At 44.4% G+C, this 19,426-nt stretch overlaps 1 protein-coding gene across 1 annotated transcript in view; it reads right to left on the bottom strand.

Moving 5' to 3' along the window:
- Nucleotides 1-19,426, bottom strand: part of MAN1C1 (mannosidase alpha class 1C member 1) — a 214,019-nt gene that overhangs the window by 10,839 nt on the left and 183,754 nt on the right. Inside the window, 3 exon segments of the mRNA XM_072609372.1 lie at nucleotides 3,249-3,307; nucleotides 3,310-3,363; nucleotides 13,270-13,363. Of these exon segments, the coding sequence (XP_072465473.1) occupies nucleotides 3,249-3,307; nucleotides 3,310-3,363; nucleotides 13,270-13,363 (207 nt within the window).

Below are 19,426 nucleotides of genomic sequence, written 5' to 3'. Positions count from 1 at the left end.
CAGCATTTGGGGAATTCAGGCAGAATGGAAAGCTCCTGTCCAATGACCCAAATTGGATGCACCATCTCCAGCCTTTGTAAAGGCTGTGCCCTCCTGTCTGGAATGAGCTTCCCCTCGACCTCTGCTTTTCAGAATCCTTCTTCAAGATTTGGAGTTGGCATCCCCTCCTTTGTGCTGCTTACCTTGGGCCCTTACATTACCAGGAATTTATTCCTCCTAAATATTCCTCTAGAACTTGGTTTGACTCTTTCCTTTGCCCTCATTGTTCTGTACCTCATACCATACCCATCTAGGTACAAGCTATATCTCCCATTTCTGTATTGTTCCCCACCCCCACCCTACCTTTACCTCTAATAAAATGTAAACACCTTGAGAGAAGGGACTAATTGATCACTTTCTTGGCAACCTATCATGGTCACTGGTATAGTGGGTCACAGGACTCTGTAATATGGGCTTGTTCTATCCTGTGTCTCATGCTGGCCTATAAGCTCCCTGAGGACAGGAAACACAGCTGCCCTCAGCTGTAGCGTGTCCCTTTGGAGTCCAACACATGCTTAAATATGCACACACAGAGCACATGAGCCAAGGAGCATTTACTAAGTGCCTACTATGTTCTAGGCACCGTGCTAAGTAGCATTGGGCATGCAAAGAAAGGCAAATCCATTATCACTGGTATGAGATTAGAGGTCTAGGTCTCTGCTAGTCTAGGCCACTCATCACTGCTCACTCCCTTCCTAAATTCCTTCCTGGAGTATGAGCTGGGGATAGTCAGCCTAGCAGTGTGACCTCCTGAAGGGTTAGATGATCACTGTCTTCCAAGTGTTAAATGGGTGACATGTCCTATAGAACAGGAATCCTACCTCTACAGCTGGAAAAGACCTTTGAGGTTATCAAGTCCCTCTAATAATAAAAGCTAGAATTTAAATAGTACTTTAACATTTGCGAAGTGCTTTATACACCTTCTTATCTTATCTGTGAAGTGGGTATTCTTATTAGCTCCATTTTACAGATGGAGGAACTGAGGCTGAGAAAAGTTAAGCCACTTGTCCAGGGTCATTCAGCTAGCTCCTATCTCAGGCAGGATTTGAATTAAAATCTTTCTAACTCCAGGTCTAGCACTCTATCCACCGGACCCCTAAGGTATCTCTAATCCAACTCGTTCATTTTACAAATGAGAAAATCAAGTCCCATTGAAATTAAGTGATTCCTCACCCAGGTAGTGATGGAGATAGCATTTGAACACAGATCCTCTCACTCCAAAGAAGAGCTTTCTCCTTCTACTGTACTATGTTCTGCTTGGTCCCACAAGACAAGACCAGGAGCATCGAGAGGCAGTTTCAGTTAGCCACTCAACAAGCATTTATTAAATACTTACTATGTGCCCAGCATTGTGCTAAGTGCAAAAGATACAGAGAAAGGCAAAAGGAAGTCCTGGCCCTCAAAATACAGTCTAAGTAGGAGACACATGCCAATAATTATGCACAAACAAGATAACTGCAGGGTAAACTGGAGATAGGGACAGTTGGGTGGTGAAATGGCTAGAGCATCTAGCTTGGAGTCAGGAAAACTCATCTTTTGGAATTCAAATTATATCCCAGACACTTACTAGATGTGTGACCCTGGGCACGTCACTTCACCCTGTGTACCTCAGTTTACTCATCTGTAAAATGAGCTGGAGAAGAAAATGGCAAACCACTTCAGTATCTCTGCCAAGAGAACTCCAAATGGGGTCACAAAGAGTCAGACATGACTGAAACATCTGAACTACAACAAATCAGCGATAATCAACCACAAACTTCCTAATAGTCTGAACTGTCTCACTGTAGAAAGATCTGTCTTTGGAGGGAGGGAGTTCTCCATCATTAGGCATGAAAACAAAGGCTGGATGAGGACTTCTCAGGGATGTTGTAAGGAGGTTTTACCCCTTGGGAAGGTGCTGTTAGCCCTTCAATTACAAGAGAGTCTTGTGGACAAGGAAAAATACACCCTGAGCAATTTTCTCTCCACTAAAGCAGACACTTCCAGTTACATGGCACATTAAGGAAGGAAAGGGCTAATATCAGGTGCTGGCACACAATTAGGTTGGCCATACTTTGGTGCCTTTGAGTGGTATGAATTATTCAAAGGGCAAGAGAGAGACCTGGGCAAGACTCAGGAGTTTGGGCAGAAATAGTGGTAGTGTGGAAAAAACCACTGGATTTTAAGTCAAAGGACCAGGGTTCAAATGCCAGTTAGAGCACCTCTTACCTGTGTGACCTTGTACAAAGACACTTACCCTCTCTGAGCCCTGGGTTCCTCATCTGTACAACGAATTGATGACCTCTAAAGTCTGTCCTAAATCTAGAATCCCATGATCTTCAGTCACTTTTTCTTCTGGGCTTGAATCTTCTCATAGTTAAAAATGGACAGATTACCTCTAAAGTCTTTCCCAGCTTGAAATCTAGCATCCTGTGAGCTGAAGTCACTTAACTGCTGTTTCTTCTTCTGTAGAATAGGGGAGAAGGGGACTTGCACCAGAAACTCAATCAATGAAAATGAAAGGAAGTACTGTACTGTCTAGGATCAGCCCCTGACCCTGGGACTTCCTGGGCCAAAACTCCCTTCACTGGCCACCACTCAGCGGCCTTTGGCCACCATGGCTCTTGTCTTCTTCATTCCAGTGTTTGTTCTTTGAGAGCGAGGCCTGTCTCAGTTCTGTATCTGTATTTATAGCACTTAGAGCAGTGCTGAACACATAGTAAGAAAGTCCTTAATGTCTTTTTCTTTCTTTCTGTCTTCCTTCCTTCCTTCCTTCCTTCCTTCCTTCCTTCCTTCCTTCCTTCCTTCCTTCCTTCCTTCCTTCCTTCCTTCCTTCCTTCCTTCCTTCCTTCCTTCCTTTCTTCCTTCCTTCCTTCCTTCCATCCATCCATCATGCATTTGATCTTTGTGTCTCTTTTCTAGTGCATGGCCTGAGGGAGGGGTGCTTCCAGAGGAACAATGAGCATCTGTATTTTCTCTTTCTAGGCAGATTTGTGCTCTTTGCCTTGCTTGGGACCCCCAGTGGCAGTGGGAGGGGCACGCCTGCCCTGCACCTGTGATAAAACCCTAGGAAAAGAGTCTGGCTTATCTCCCTCAGGACATGGGAAAGTCCCTGTGGTACCCAGGATACTGATTAGATGACCTCTCTGATCCCTGTCAGCTCTAGGATTTGGCTATTGTAGGCAGCTAATTACCAACCTGTTACAAAAAGGACAGAACCAGCTTCTTACCTCAAGGGCGGTATAGTACATATTTTTAGCTTCTATGTCTGTCTTGGCTGACATCAACAGGCCTTGATCAAATATTCATAGAAACTGTCCCCGAGTCCTCCAATAGAGACATGGTCTGTGAGGAGAGAGGAGGCACAAAAATGGTTACCATGCAACTGGCCAGGCAGCCCAAAGCAGCCTCCCATGCACAGAGCTCTGGTGTGGGGGCTGAAGGCCAGTGTGGAGTTAATCGGTTAAGAGGAAGGAAGAAGGAAGAGGGAAAGAAAGAAAGAAAAAGAGAGAGAGAGAGAGAAAGAGAGAGAGAGAGAAAGGAAGGAAGGAAGGAAGGAAGGAAGGAAGGAAGAAGGAAGGAAGGAAGGAAGGAAGGAAGGAAGGAGGAAGAAGGGAAGGAAAGAAAGAAAGAAAAGAAGAAAAGAAGGAGAGAAAGAAGAAGAAAGGAAAGGAAGAAGAAAGAGAAAAGGAAAGAAGGAAAGAAAGGAAGGAAGGAAAGAAGAGAAAGAGAGGGAGGGAGGGAAGGAGGGAAAGAGGAAAGAGGAAGGGAAAGAGAAAGAAAGAGAGAGGGAGGGGACAGAAAGAAAGGAAGGAAGGAAGGAAGAAAAAGGAAAGAAAAAAGGGGGAGGAAGAAAGTAGAAGAAACAGAGAAAAGGAAGGAGAGAGGAAAGGAAGGAAGGAATTGGATTTTGAAAGAATGAAGAAGGCTGAATGAGACTCTGAGAGGACCAGAGACCACGCCATATCAGGAGTGATGAAGGGCTGGGGGGTGAGCTTGGAGAAGAGAAGTTCTTTTGAGGGGCATATGGTCTCTATTTTCAAGTACTGGAAGAGGAGTTGTTGTGTGAAAATACACTGAGGCCTACTCTGGGGGGGCAGAACAGGGCATAAGAACCAGTGGGTGAACACTGCAACTCAGTATAAAGAATATTTATTGTTTTTTAGAGTCTAAGGGCCTGAGTTCAAATCTTGCCTCTGACCCATACTGGCTGACCTTGGCAAGTCTCCTCTCTGGGCCTCAGGGTGTTCAGCCTCTGAGCTGTCTTTGAGCTCTAGAGCAAGGTCACTTAGAAGGAAGCAGATTTCAGCTCAATTTAACAACAAAACCCATTAGAAGAGTGAACTGACAAGCACTTGATTAAAGCCCCTACTCCACGCCAGGTAGGTGCTCGGTGATTGGCATAGAAAGGGAAACAAAAGGGAAACAGACAGTTCCTGAAGGGAGCTCACATCCCATCAGGTGAGAAAATAACCAATATGTGTGTATAGACTGTTGTCACTGTTCCTGTTCAGTCATTTTAGTCAGGTCCGACTCTCTGTGACCCCATGGAGTAGTTTGTTCATTTCCTCCTCCAGCTCATTTTACAGATGAGGAAAGTGAAGCAAACAGGGTTAAGTGACTTGCCCAGGGTCACCCAGCTAGCAAGTGTCCTGAGGGCCGTATTTGAACTGAGGTCTTCCTGACTCCCATACTAAAAACAAACAAAATGAATTCAAGGTGGCTTTAAGTTCCCTGTCCTTCAAGGTCTTTAAGCAGAATGCAGACGCTGCCTGTTGGGTGTGTTGTGGTGGGGATTCATGCTGACTTAGGAGATGGACTGGGTGCCCTCTGAGGTAAGTCTCCAAGCACTGAGATTCTTTAATTCTATGACCATCGCTGGCCGGCTGTTCACCATTATCTGGGCCAAATGTGCAGAGGCCCGCTCCAAAGTGGGACATAAATCATCTGAGTGGAGCAGGGCCTTCCAGTTATTAAGTGTAAATGAGCTGTGTTTTTTTTTTTAAACATAATCAGATGGTTAGAGAGTTCAGAGACTTTTATTACTCGATGACATACATGGTAATTAATGCTGGGCAGGTTCATAAATGGCTAAAGATGTGCAAATGAGACTTAATTTAGTCACTTAAACCCTCCAGTGCAAAGACTTCAGAAAAGACCAGTGTTTAAATTAAGCAAATCAGAATAAATGGAATTACTGGAGGTGAAAAAAAGCTCTTGTGCCAGTTTGGCACAATCAGCATTTAGTAAGCGCCTACTGTGTGCAGTTCTCCGGGCAGACTCACTCTCTTGGTGCCATTCTGCCATTGGGCTCTGCCCTCCCCCCCATCTCTAGGCAGCTAGGAAGAGTGATGGAACACTGAACTTGGAGTTGGAAACGCCTGAGTTCAAATCCAGCATCAGACACTTACTGTGTGGGCCCTACACAAGCACTTGCTATGTCTCAGTTTTCCTAATCTATAAAATGGGGATAATAACAGCCTCTAACTCTCAGGGTTGTTGTAAGGAGGAAAATGAGATAATATTTGTTAAAGCAATTTGCAAACCTTAGGGCCCCTAAATAATGTTAGCTCCTTGGACAGTAGGCAGTGTAGTGCAGTGGGGGGGCCCCCTGTGAATTGACTCTCTCTTGCCTGGTCAGCTTGGTTTGGATCCCTCTTCCCACCATCCTGGTCTGTATCAATGCTTCATCCCTCCCTCTCCCCATTTCTCTTAGGCTGCAGTTCCCAGGATGAAGCAACTGGTACTGTGGAGGCATCAGGACCAGCATTCTGAGAACAGCCTGAAATGAAAGAGGCCAGACTGAGACTTAGGGAGAGAGGAGGGCTAGGAACTTGGTCCCAGCACTGACTTGGATAAGTAACTTTCCTTTCTCTGGGACCTCAGTTTCATCTCAAAAATTACAGGGTTGGATAAGGTGATTCCTAAAATTATCTCCCAGTTCTGACTTCCATGTTCTAAAATTCCTTCTAAATTTGACATCCTGTGTTCTAAGGTCCCTCCCAGTTCTGATATTCTCTGTTCAAAGGGCCCTTTCAGATACTCTGCCACACCTCCCAAGTCGAGTGTTTCCAAGGTTTACAGAATACTGTTTTAACAACAGTGCTCTGTGGTATCGCTGTGCCCACTTCTCAGATGAGGAAGCCAAAGCTTCTTAACTTGCCCAGGGACACACCTAGCTGGAAGATATCAGGGCTGGGGGGTTCAAACCTGGGTGTTTTGGCTCCCATGACCAATGCCCTTTTCCCTTAATCCATAACTATATGCCTGTTCCTTGCCAACCAACAGGCCTCATATTTTATTAATGGAGAACAATTTTCTGTGCATAGCAGATTTTCACCCAGCCTGGCACTCTCAGCACAGCATGAGGAGGAATTACGATTCCCTGCAGGAGGTCTCCTCTTGGATATGGAAAGAAAGGTAACTGTTTAGACCTGGGCCGCCCTCCCTGCTCAGGGGGTCTGAGGCACTGGCTTTATGCTAACACCAAGGGCAAAAGAGTTTTATCTCCTTATCATCAGTGTCCTGCAAATTAAGAGAAGCCACAATTCTTGAACTTGTCTCCTCTTGTGGACCATCATCAGTAATTCAGACCATCCCTTTTCTCCCAGCGCTCGAGGATCTGGCAGCAGGCCATGCTTTGGTTTAAAAATACTCTTTCTGCTTTGTTATGTGGTTTTTGCATAATTTCTGGACCTCTTGGCCTCATGGATATGCAAAGAACTTCACAGTTCTCAGGTCCTTCAGGGACCCCAGAGGAGCTGCTTCCTGTTTCAAGTACTGCAGAGAAGCCTCAGTAACACTCTGTGAGGCCTGCAGTTTTCAAAGGACTTTCATACCTCTTGTCTCGTTTGATGACCAGTGTTCTGGAAGATGGGTGCTATTATGTCATTTATAGATGAGGAAATCGCCCATTCCACTAAGAGAAAATTAAAATGTCAGAGCCAGAAGGGCCCTTAGAACTCAGGATGTCAAAGCTGGGAGGGCCTTAGAACACAGAATGTCAAAGCTGGGGGGGTGGCCCTCGGAACACAGGATGTCAGAGCTGGAAGGGATCTTAGAACACAGACTGTTTGAAGGGAGGCAGCATAATATAGTGGAGAGAATTTTGACTGGAGTCAGAGGATCTGAGTTCAAAGCCTGCATCTGTGTGACCTTGGAAAAGTAATTTTGTCTTCCTTGGACCTCAGTTTCCCCATCTGTAAAAAGAAGAAATTTGACCAGGTTGTCTCTGGGGTTTCTTTCAGCTCTAAATCTGTGGTCCTATGTGCAGCAGAGATGGATGTACATCAGATTTGGAAGGAGTCTTGCTGCAGAGACCCTTCAAATAGAATGTTGTAAGTGAACACAGACTTCAAGAGAGAAGGTGCCTCAGAATAGAGAAGAGTCAGACTGGAAGGCCTTGGAGCACATAGGCGGCACTCTAATAATAGCTGATATTCACACAGCACCTACTATGTGCCTGCTGCTATGCTAAGCTCTGTGCAATCATTATTTCATTGGATCTTCATACCAACCTAGGAGGTAGCCCTGTTATTATTTCCATTTTTCAGATAAAGAAACTGAGGCAAACAAAGGTAAATGACTTGTCCAGGGTCACCAGGCTAGTGAGGATGAGGCTAGATCGGAACTCAGGTTTTCCCAACTCCAGGCCTGGTGATCTATCCACTGTACCACCTATCCACCGTTAGTGAAGAGATCACTGCATATGGAGGTAGAAGACTTGGAATGAAACCCAGGAAGAGTCATGCAGCCACTTGGGATCTCCAACTCCTCCTTTATCAAATCAGCAATGAGAGGCCAGCCTCTCTGGGAGCTCCCTCTTCCCCTTCCCTGTCCCTCAGCTCAATCTCTGTCTCATTGTTATCAGTCACCTACTCATCCTTTGTTTCTGACTCTGAGGGATGGGTGGCCGACATGCTGGCCCAGGCCAGGTCTTGTGCCTGCCCTGCCTCACGCCCCCTCTCAGCTCCAGCAGCAGCTGACCCCTTTATCTTCCCCTCCCATCTTCAGGCTGCTGAGGGGCAGGCAGGTGGCAAAGGGCACCCAGGGTCAGGAAGAATCAACTTCAGATCTTGTCACAGGCACTTACTAGCCAGGTGACCCTGATCAAGTCACTGAACCACTATTTGCCTCAGTTTTCTCAACTGTAAAATGGGGATAATAACAACTTGTACCTCCCAGGGTGGACTGAAGGAGATAAGCAAAACTCTTAGCACAGGGCCTGACACATAGTAGGTGCTACATAAATGTGCCCTATAATTATCTGCATCAGTTGCTTCTACTTTCTCACCATCTACATACTTCTTAATCTATTGCAATTTGCCTTCTGACTCCCCCTCCCCCACCTCACTAGATCTCAACCACTCTACTCAGTGCCTGTCTCAGGCCTTATCCACCTTGACCTCCCACAGCTTTAGGTACTGCTGACTACATACTCTTCCTGCTGGACTCTCTCTTCTTCCCTCCCTCCCTCCTTTTCTCTCTTTTTTCTTTCTCTCTCTCTTTCTCCATCTGTCTGTCTGTCTTTGTCTCTCCCCATCTCTCTGTCTGTCTCTGTCTCTCCATCTCTGTCTCTCCCTCTCTTTCTCTCCCTCTCTTTCTCTCCCTCTCTCTCTGCCTCTCTCTGTCTCTTCTCTCTCTCTCTCTCTCTCTCTCTCTCTCTCTCTCTCTCTCTCTCTCTCTCTCTCTCTCTCTCTCTCTCTCTCTCTCTCTCTCCTTCCTTGGCTCCTGTGAGGCTGCTACCTCCCACTTCTCTTCCTATTGTCCCTTCCCAGACTCCTCTGATGGTCACCATTACCTATCTCCCTTGCTCTAACCATGGTGGTCCTCAGGGCTTGGCCTGGGCCCTCTTCTCCTCCCTTGACACCTGCACTCTTTTTCTTATCAGTTCTCATAGGTTCAAATATCACCTCAAAGTCAAGGATTTCCAGCTCTCTCTCTCTCTCTCTCTCTCTCTCTCTCTCTCTCTCTCTCTCTCTCTCTCTCTCTCTCTCTCTCTTTCTCTCAACTGTTTCAAAAATCTCTGAGCACTTTTAAACTTACTAAAGCCCAAGAATACATTAAAATTTTTGGGACACCCTGTAAGATAATAATAATGATGATTCTTTTAGGGGGCGAGAGAAACAAATCCCAATTTATTTCATTGGCTGGTAGAATTCTATTGAGGAAACTCCTTCGCTAATGCAGATTCTGCCTGGCATCACAGGAAAAGCCCTTTGACTTTGAACTTAGAGGACCCTAGCTTTGACATGTATGCTCTGCATTACCTTGGACAAGTCATCCCTGGTCTTCAGTTCCTAATCCATAAAATGAGGAGTTGGAGCAGACAGGTTCTAAAGTTCTCCCCTCCCCCCATCCCTGCCCCTCTCTAGATGAGTTATAATCTCAGAGCCAAGGATTCTTAACCTTATTGATGTCATGGATCTGCCTTTTGGCAGACCAATAAAGTCTACGGATCTCTTCTCAAAAATGTTGTTTTCAAATGCATAAAATAGAATACAGAGGATCACAAAGGAAACCAGCTATGTTGAGTTAAAAATGTTTAAAATTCATGGAACTCAGGTTAAGAACCTCTATTTTAGAGGCTGCCCAACTGTTCTCAGAGATTTCATGACCTGCCACAGGTTTCACAAAAATAATTTGTAAAACCTACATGCCAAGAAGATACATACAGGAGAAATGACTAAACTGCTCCTTCAATTTCATTCTCTCCTCCGATGGAAAGTCCACTTTTTGGCAGCTTCTAGTCCGAGGCCCATCTCCTCCAGGAATTATTTTCATAATATCCCAGTCCACACTGCTGCTTCCTCTCAGCCGTCCTAGCACTGGCTCCTGCCCATTGGGCACTTAGCACATCCTGTCTTCTGTTTTTAATTATCAGGTATAAATATCTTATTCTACCAACCAGACAGTGAGCAGGGAGCTGGGGAGGAAGTCTAAGCCTTGCATTTCCTTGTGCCCCCAAAGGGGCCCAGCACACCCTATATACATGTCTAAAGATGACCCTTCTTTGGCAGAAATTCTGACTTTCCATGGATATTCCAGCTTATTTGCAAGGCTGTCTTGAAAATACCTTGCCCTTTGCGGTTCTCATTCTTTACTCATTTTGGAAAGTCCTCCATTCTTTATTAACTCTCCCTTGGTGGTAGGACCAGTATTGCTGAGCAGCCTGAAAAAAGGTAGCAAGTTCCTTGTCATATAGAGTCTTAACAGTTACTTGTCGGAGGAGATAATATTAATAATTAGCATTTATATAGCACTTTCAGGTTTACAAAGTACTTCATGTATGTTAACGCACTTGTTATCTCACTATTATTATTTTCATATTTACAGATGAGGAAACTGAGGCACGGAGATTTTTTTTTTATATGACTTGCCCCATAAGTGTCTGAGGCAGGATTGGAACTCCATCTTTCTGACTTCAAGTTCTGTGCTCTCTCCATTGCACTACCTGGCTGTGCCCTTTGCAGGGGGTTCCTGATTATGTTGGAAGAGGATTGGAAGGTCTCTTATGCCCTCTTCACCTAGGACTTGGAATCTAGGAGAGTGTCCAGGCTTCTCAGTATAACGTACAGAGAGAAATTAAAAGGGAAATATGGCTGAAGCTAGTAATGACAGAGCCTGCCTCACCTTCTGGGAGCATGGGATTGAAGTCTAGAAGGGAACTTCTAAGGGATCATCTAATCCAGGGGTTCTTCACCTCTTTGTGTCTAGGACCCCTTGGGCAGGCTTGTGGAGTCTTCTCGGAATGTTTGTTGCTTACTGTCACAATTAAAGAATATTCTAAATTTCAGTTGGTGATGGTTATTGTCCTTCATCTTCGAAGACGACCAAAATGACATCACCATTGTAAAGTGGAATTTTAGTGCGTCCAACAGTAGCTGATCAGACCAATACAAGCTCAGAATGCTCTACCACAAGTTGGGCACAGATACTCCGTGTGAATATTTGGGGTGGATATTCCAAATTTGCACATCCTGTGTTTACTTTGTGCTGTCTCAGTTCTGCTTTGCTCAAACAGCACAGCACCTTTTCTTATATGGGCACACCATTACCATTAACCAACCATCCATTGATCCATAGACCCTAAGTTAAGAATGCCCACATAGGATCATAACTTACAGAGCTAGAACTGTAAGAGACCTTAGAGATTATTATAATCAAATGGCCTCATTTTACAGATGAGAAAACAGATCCAAAGCAGAGAGTCTTGGCTGAGGTCACAGGGAGAGTAAAGTAACAGAGGCTGGATTCAAACTCAGGTCCTTGGACTCCAAACCCAGAGTTCTTTCCACTGAACCTCTCATTTTATACATGAGAAAATGGGCCTGGAGAGGTTATATGATATGCCTAAGATCACACAGCTAAGAAGTTATCAGAACCTGGATTTGAACCCCAGCCCTCAGGCTCCATAGCCTGACCCTGTTCCCCTCCTTTGCCCAATGCCTGCGGGTTCTTTCTGCACTCTGGGTCCCTCATCACACTCTTTTGTCACTGAACATCTGTTCCATGGCAATAATGTACCAGATGTGCAGAGCCAGACAAAGCATCCTTCCCTGGCCTAAGCTGATCCCCCCTCAGAGGGACTTAGGAGTGACAGGACCAGCCAAACACAATCTGTTCTTGTTCCAATTGTTGAAAGCTCCCCAAGTGGCCCTCAGGCCATAACCCCTGCAAGTGAAAGTGGCTTTTATCGACTTTGTAAGCTTCCCTGTTTTTAGAGTCTGATGTCGGTGCCCATCCTATAGGAAACTTGGCAAGCACTGCAGGTGCCAGGGGGCAGGAGAGGTCCTGAGGCCCTCAGTTTCTGGGCTTCTATCACTTTGACCTAGAGAGGGGAAAGATAAGGAAGGGTGGAGGAACCCTTCTTTGTAAACCAAGGCAGGATTTCTCAGGCTCATAGGGGGCTATAGCTTCAGTAGGGGACTGTAAAAAGGGGAGATGATGGGCGATGCTTGAATCAATCATCCCCCATTTGTGAGGGCTGTTGCCCTATGGATGGAGGCTTCCTGGTGCAGTAGAAGATGGAGAGGCAGGAGATATGACTGGTAGTAGGTTAGGAATGCAGCAGGAACAAAGCATTGAAGCTGTCTATGTACCAAAGAAGCCCCTTGTGCCTAGGAGAGTACTCTCACAGGGCAATGATGAGGCTCAAACATGATGACAAAAGTGCCATAAAGTAGAAATATGAACTATTCTTATTACTGTTATAAGCAGGTTCTTGTAGTGGATAGAGAGCTAGCCTTAGAGTCAAGAAGACCTGGATCTGAGTCCTGCCTCTGACCCATGATGACTATGTAACCCTGAGCAAGTATCTTAGTCTTTCAGTACTCTGGGCAACTCTGTAAGATAAAAAGTTACAGAGAAGGTGCTACTCTGCACTGGTGGAGGAGGTTTCCTCATCTGGGAGTTCCCAGTCCCAATCCTTGCTACTAATGTTACTAGAAGCAGCTTGATGGCACACTGATACTGAGCCTGGATTGGGAAGACCTGAATTCAAATCTACTCTCAGAGATTAACTGGGTGACTCTGGGCAAGTCACATAATTACTATTTGCCTCAGTTTCCTCATCTGTAAAAATGGGAATAATTGCATGCAGGATCAAATGGATTAATATATGTAAAGCCCTCTGCAAACCTTAAAATGTATGGCCCTGGGCAAATCATTTAACCTCTGTCTACCTCAGTTTTCTCATATGTAAAAATGTATATCTATATTAATTGTAATCTTAATTGTATATCTATAGATAGATGGATATAAATAACTCTTCACTCCACAACCTCTCAGTGTTGTTGGGAGGATAAAATGAGATGACATTTGTAGATAAGTGCTTTGCAAATCTTTAAATGTTCTATAAATGCTAGCTAGAAATAATTATTTGCACTAGACCTGTGGTTTTTCAGGTTAAAGGGGCCTCCCAGTAAGGACATTCCCTTTGCCAAGGCAGGTCAGCATCTTTACTAAAATTTGTCCTTGTAGAGAGTTACCTGGGCTCCTAGGAGGTTAAGTGACTTGCTCAGGGTCACTCAGCCAGTATATGTCAGCCAGTACATGAATCCAGGTCTTTCAGTCTCTAAGGCCATTTCTCTGCCTACTATCCCCAGCTGCCATTAGAGTTATTACTTGTCATAACTAGCTAAGTACTCTTGGTCATGATTAGTAACATCACTAGTAAAACAGCAGAAGCAGCCCCAAACCCAGAAGCCTTCTTCAGCAAACGCCCACATCCCAGAGGATTACACTACGTACGTTGGACCCAGCTGCCGCTGACCGGGCTGAGGAAGTTGGGATAAAGGCCTTTGGGCTTCTCAGTTCTGTTGAGCACCCTGCGGATATTCTTCACCTGTACAGAGAAAAGAGATGAGGGAGTCCTCATTTCCAAGAAGGAGCAAAATAGTTTTGCCTTCTCCACAGGTACAAGCAGCGCACATTGAGGTTCAGCCAAGCCGACTGTCTCCCAGGGACTCAGGAATAAGAGGCCTGCCCTAGGCAGCCAGTGGAAGTCCATGGGTCAGGTGCTCTCGGCTTGGGGCAGTGGCTAGCCTAACCTTTTTCCTCACAGCTGCCTGCTTGGTCAGTCATTCAGTCAACAAGCAATTATTAAGGGCTCACTATGTACTGTGCTTACACTGAGATACAAAGGGCAAGGTGTTTGGCTATTCTCTGCCCTGGTCCTAATTCTCTGTCTATGATACCAGGCCCCTTTCCCAAAGAAATTTGTTATTCAGTTATGTCTGATTCTTCATGACCGCATTTGGGATTTTCTCAGCAAAGACACTGGAGCAGTTTGTCATTTCCTTATCTGGTTCATCTTATAGATGAGGAAACTGAGGCAGACAGAGTGAAGTGACTTGCCCAGGGTCATACAGTAAGTGTCTGAGGCCACATTTGAACTCAGGTCTTTCTGATTTCAAGGCCAGCCCTCTATCCACTATGCTACCTAGCTGCCCTTTCCAAAGGAGTTTAAATCTAGCCTCAGATCATTACTAGCCATGTGACTCAGGGCAAGTAATTTAACCTCAGTTTCCTAAACTGTAAAAATGGGGATATAATAAAAACACCTACCTCCCAGAGTTATTGCAAGGATAAAATAATAGTTATAAAATTCTTTGCATACCTTAAAGTGCTTTATAAATGGTAGCTAATTTTATGTGTGTGTGTATGAGTGTGTGTATGTATATGTATATATGTATGTGTGTATGTATGTATATATAATGTGTCTCTTGTAGGCAGGGTTTTTTTCTAGGATTATCCTATGGCTACAGCAGCCCAAGAATAAATATACTTATGCTAAGGACCTTGGAAACTGGTCAAAGCCAAACACAGACCTACTTGGAGAAAGGAAATGACTCAACCCAAACTGCACAGCTAATAAGGGCTAGCGTGGAACTCGAACTCTGCTCCTAGGACTCCAAGTCATCAGCTTCTGCCACTATATTGCGCTTCCATCCTCCTGGAGAGCAAGGACTATTTCATTTTTGTCTCTGTAGCCCCCAGGACCTACCACATTGCTTGGTGCATAGTAGGTGCTTAACAAATGTGAGCTAAATCGAGTTGAATACCATGATAACCTGGCTTCTCCAACAATGGCACAAGGTGCCCACTGAACTTCTAGGCACTGGTTGGGTTTAAGCAGAAGCTGAGGAAACCCTTGGAGATGGATAGGCATTCATAAACCTGGGAGGATGATGGGTTAGGGAACTCCTAGTTCTTCCATTTCTGAGAAACTTGACCCTTACCTCACTCAGGATCAGAATGATTTTAGACTAGATAGAGCGAATTGCCTTCTGGGTGTTCACATCCCTGTTCTCAGCTATATCCCCATTATTGGTAATAGTCATAACCTAGAGTCCCAGGAGTGGGGAACCTGTGGCCTTGAGGCCATATATGACCTTCTAAATCCTTAAGTGTAGCCTTTTGACTGAGTTTAAATTTTAGAGAACAATAATGGATTCAGTCAAAAGGCCGAAGTTTCCCCACCCCTATCCTAGATGAAGGGGCTCTCGCTGGTCTTAGAAAATAGACCAAGAATGTCCTGACAGCCAAGTGGGGGAAAAGATGTGGAGGTGGGAGAGAAGAACACTAAGGAGCCTTGCTCTCCTCAGTATTACTTAGACACCAAGGGCAATGACTATGTTCCTTGAACTCAACCCTCACCCCACCAAGTTGTTCTCATCTCTGAGCTAAATATCCCTGTTTCCTACAACCAACTTCTCAATTCTCAAAGACCAATTACAGAATGTTGTGACTTCTAGAGGGAACTATCCCCAATGAAATTATAGGATCATCCAGTGCCAGAGCTGGGAAGAACCTTGGATCACCCTTGGAGGGTCCTTAGAGCATAGAATCCAGGGAGGCTAGGTGGTGCAGTCAATAGAAGTCTTCCTGAATTCAAATCCATCCTCCGATACTTTCTAGCCGTGTGACCCTGAGCAAATCACTTTACCTTGCTTGCTTCAGTTTCCTTAGCTGTAAAATGAACTGGAGAAGGAAATGGCAAAGCACTCCAGTATCTTTGCCAAGAAAACCCCAGATGGGGTCCTAAGAGTTGGACATGAATGAATAAAAACATTAATATGGCATAGAATGGCAGAATTGAGAGAGGCTTTGGAAGACAGAATGTCAGAGCTGGAAGGGGCTCTGGAACACAGAATTCTGAAATGGAAGGGTCCTTAGAAATAAAATTTAGAGACTAGCAGGAACATAAAGCATGATATGGCAAAGTTGGGGGGACCTTAGAATGCAATGCCAAAGAATTGGAAATTGAGGGGATGCTCATCAATTGCAGAACAGTTGAATAAGTTGTGGTACATGAATATGATGGAATACTACTGTTCCATAAGAAATGATGAGCAGGAGGATTTCAGAAAAACCTGGAAAGACTTAGATGAACTGACGCTGAGTGAAACGAGCAGAACCAGGAAAACACTGTATACAGTAACAGTAACATTGTATGATGACCAACGTAGCTCTTCTCAGTACAACGTAATGATCTAAGTCTCTAATGATCCAGAGAAAGAACTGTGGATCCTGAACGCAGATCAACACATACTATCTTCTTTTTCCATTTGTTTGTTTTTTCTTTCCTGTGGTTTTTCCTCTGGTTCTTATTCTTCTTTCACAACATGACTGATGTGGAAATATGTTTAATATTATTGTATGTGTATAGCCTATTTCAGATTGTATATTGTCTTGGGGAAGAGAGGGGGGTAATTTGGAACTCAAAATCTTATAAATGTGAATGTTTAAAAAAAAGAATACAATGTCAGAGCCAGAAGGGCCCCTAGAATATAAGAGCTGGGAGAAATTGTAGAATATCGAACCTGAGGACCTTAATGAGCACAGAATGCTAGACCTGGCACAATCCTTAAGAGATCATGTTGCCAAGCCCTCTCATTTCATAGACCACAACATCACTTCCACCCATCTGTTCAACAATTCAGCTGAATAAGTGTTAAGTGTACACTCTAGTCTGGTCCTCTGGGACCAAGCAGAATTAGCCACGGCTAATCCCTTTTCCACGTGATGACTCTTGAAATACCTGAAGGCAGTGATTGCTTTCTCCAACTCTTCTCTCCTCCAGACTAAATAACCCTGTATTGATCTGTCCATGGCCTGGTCTCTAATGTTCCTGGTTATCCTTCTCTGGATATTCTCCAGTTTGTCCATATCCTTCCTAAAATGTGGCAGCCAGAACTGAATATAGTCTCCCAGAGATGACTGGATCATTGCCTCTCTCATTCTAGAAATGATGATTCTCACATCAGCTCTCAAGCCTCAGTTTCTTTATCTGTAAACTGGGAGGGTTGAACTTGGTAGCCTCTGAGGTTCTCCCTGGTTTTAGATAGATGAGCCTGAGACTGCCCAATATCTAGTGGGGTGGGAAAATAGAGGTTCAAGAGAAACATGTTACTCAAGGTTACCCTTGGCAAGTCAATGGCCAAGCTGGGGCTAGAACTCAGTTCTTGCAGTTTCTAACCCTAACCCAAATACCCTTAACACCCTCTGAGGGGGAGGGGGACTGGGAACTCCATATTGGTGGCTACCATACAGTGGTACGTTAAATCCTGCACACTATGGAGTCACTCAGAAGAAAGACATCTCTCCCCTCACCCCACCAGAGATGTTACTTACTGTTAATAGATCTATCTACAAGCCAAGCAAGGGAGAGCTGGTGTTTGAGCTGTCAGACCCTTTTTTCCAGAGCATGGTTCTACGCTCTGCCAAGTCAGGTCTCATTTCTATTCCCGTTAACAGAGCCCATTAAATCAGGGCAAGGATGCGCTTGTACCTCAAGCTATTTCCAGCTGTCCTGGCAGTGAGCAACCGAGCAGGTTAAATTAGATCCCACCATGGGCATGGGCCCTATCTAGAATTTGGGCCAATTTGTGGCCTGCCAATAATCACCTCAGTGGGAGGCATGATTGGGGGGACTAAAATAGGCCCAGAATGTAAATGGACCAGAAAAATTAACTGGAAAGAAATCTTTGCATTTCACAGCCCCAATCAGCCGCATGAGCATAGCATCACCAGTCTCATCTTCCTTCTCTCAGGTTACCCCAGGGCTAGAGTGAAGGCCTCTTTCCATTATGCTTAGAACTAGTCAGAGCCTGATTAAAGGATATACTCTGGGTAATGCCAGAAATGGGGGAGCTCGAGAAGGTTGAAGAGATGGTAATCAAGAGGATGAAAGGTCTGGAAAATAAAGTCTATTGAAAAAAGGAAGAGGTGTGTGTGTGTGTGTGTGTGTGTGTGTGTGTGTGTGTGTGTGTGTGTGTGTGTGTGTGTGTAGGGGAAGAATTATTAGCATGGAGAAATCTGTAGGGTGGCCCGATGTCTTTGAAAGTCTTAAGGGTTATTCCAGAAAGGATAGTGACCATTTATCTTCATCTTGAGATAAAACAGATTCAGGATCCAAAATTCCAGCAGTTTAAAATGATGGGCCCAAATGAAATTTAAAAAGAAATGGAATAGAAATAAACGGAAAAGCCTACATTTTGGTTTAAGAAATCAGTGTATGGAGCCTAGGACCCAGGAGCTGGTTAGACCTGAGTTTGAAACTGGTCTCAGACACTTACTAACCTGGGCAAGTCACTCAACTCCTGTCTTCCTCAGTTTCCTCATCTGTAAAATGCAGATAACAACAGTACTTACCTCTCAGGCTTGTTGTGAGGGTAAAATGAGAATAATATATAATAATATAATATAATATAATACAATATCTAGGTCCTCAAGTGAGGTCCTTTGACTCTATGCCAGATTGGAAATAAGGAAGATGAGTTTTGCTCACTTTAGGGTCACTGCCCATGCTTGGCACATATTAGATGATTAATAAATAACCGATGATCAGATCCATTGACAGAGAAAGAAACCCCTCCACAGGCCTCCTTTGAGAACAGGGGTCTTAGGTACAGAGCTAAAAAGGACCTTGGAAGCCATTTCTAGTCCAACTCCCTCATTTAAAAAAACAGATCTCCACTGATATCTTTTGCTTCCGTATCACTTAGATTCCCCTCTGCATCTTTCCCCCTCTCCTCTTAGGGAGCATCATCCCGTCTAACAAAGAATTTCCAATCCTCTTATTTTACCGATAAAGAAACTGAGGCCCAGAAAGGTGACTTGCTGTGCATGGCTATGGACAATAAGCTTTCATCTGGTGAGCCATGGCCAAGATGCCCTGTCTCTGCCTTCAGGCCTGAAGCATTTCCAGCTTGGTAGCACCTGCAAAGTATGCATCTTCCTGGAGAGTCCTTTAAGAATGCAGACAAACCACAGAGAAAGCCTCTTAAGAAGACTTTAGTGGAATATCATTTCTAGAAGGTTTAAAATAAGTAAAAACAAAAAAACCTCATCGTCCACAACATTTTGGCACAGATAGGTCTTAAGGCCGGGGAACTCTCCTAGTCTTACCTCTCTATGATTTGAAGGAAGGAAATATGCATTTATTAAGCACCTACTATATGCCATCACTATGCTAAGTGCTTTATGAATATTATCTCATTCGATCCTTATAACAACCCTGGGAAGCAGGTGCTACTGTTATTTCCATTTTAGAGGTGAGAAAACTGAGATAGACAGAGATGAAGTGACTTGTCCAAGGTCACACAGCTAGTAAGTATCTGAGGCTGGATTTGAATTCAGGTCTTCTGGACTCCAAATCTGGTGCTTTATCTACTACACCAAAAGTAGGCACAATTTTGGCAGAATCACAGAAACTCAGAATTGGAGGGAACCTCAAAATCATCTGGCTCAAGGCCTTACATGAGAAGGAATCCCCCCTGCACCTGGAGTTATTAATCTGGGAAATGTGAACTTTCTTTTAAAATATTTTGGCAAGTATTACAATATCTTTGGTTTCCATTATAACTCCCTTATATTTTTTTATGTATCGACAAGCATTATTCTG

This window comes from Notamacropus eugenii, chromosome 5, assembly GCF_028372415.1.
Source record: "Notamacropus eugenii isolate mMacEug1 chromosome 5, mMacEug1.pri_v2, whole genome shotgun sequence".
NCBI lineage: Eukaryota > Metazoa > Chordata > Mammalia > Diprotodontia > Macropodidae > Notamacropus > Notamacropus eugenii.
Note: the sequence above shows the minus strand (reverse complement) of the source record. Positions and strands in the feature narration are given on the sequence as shown.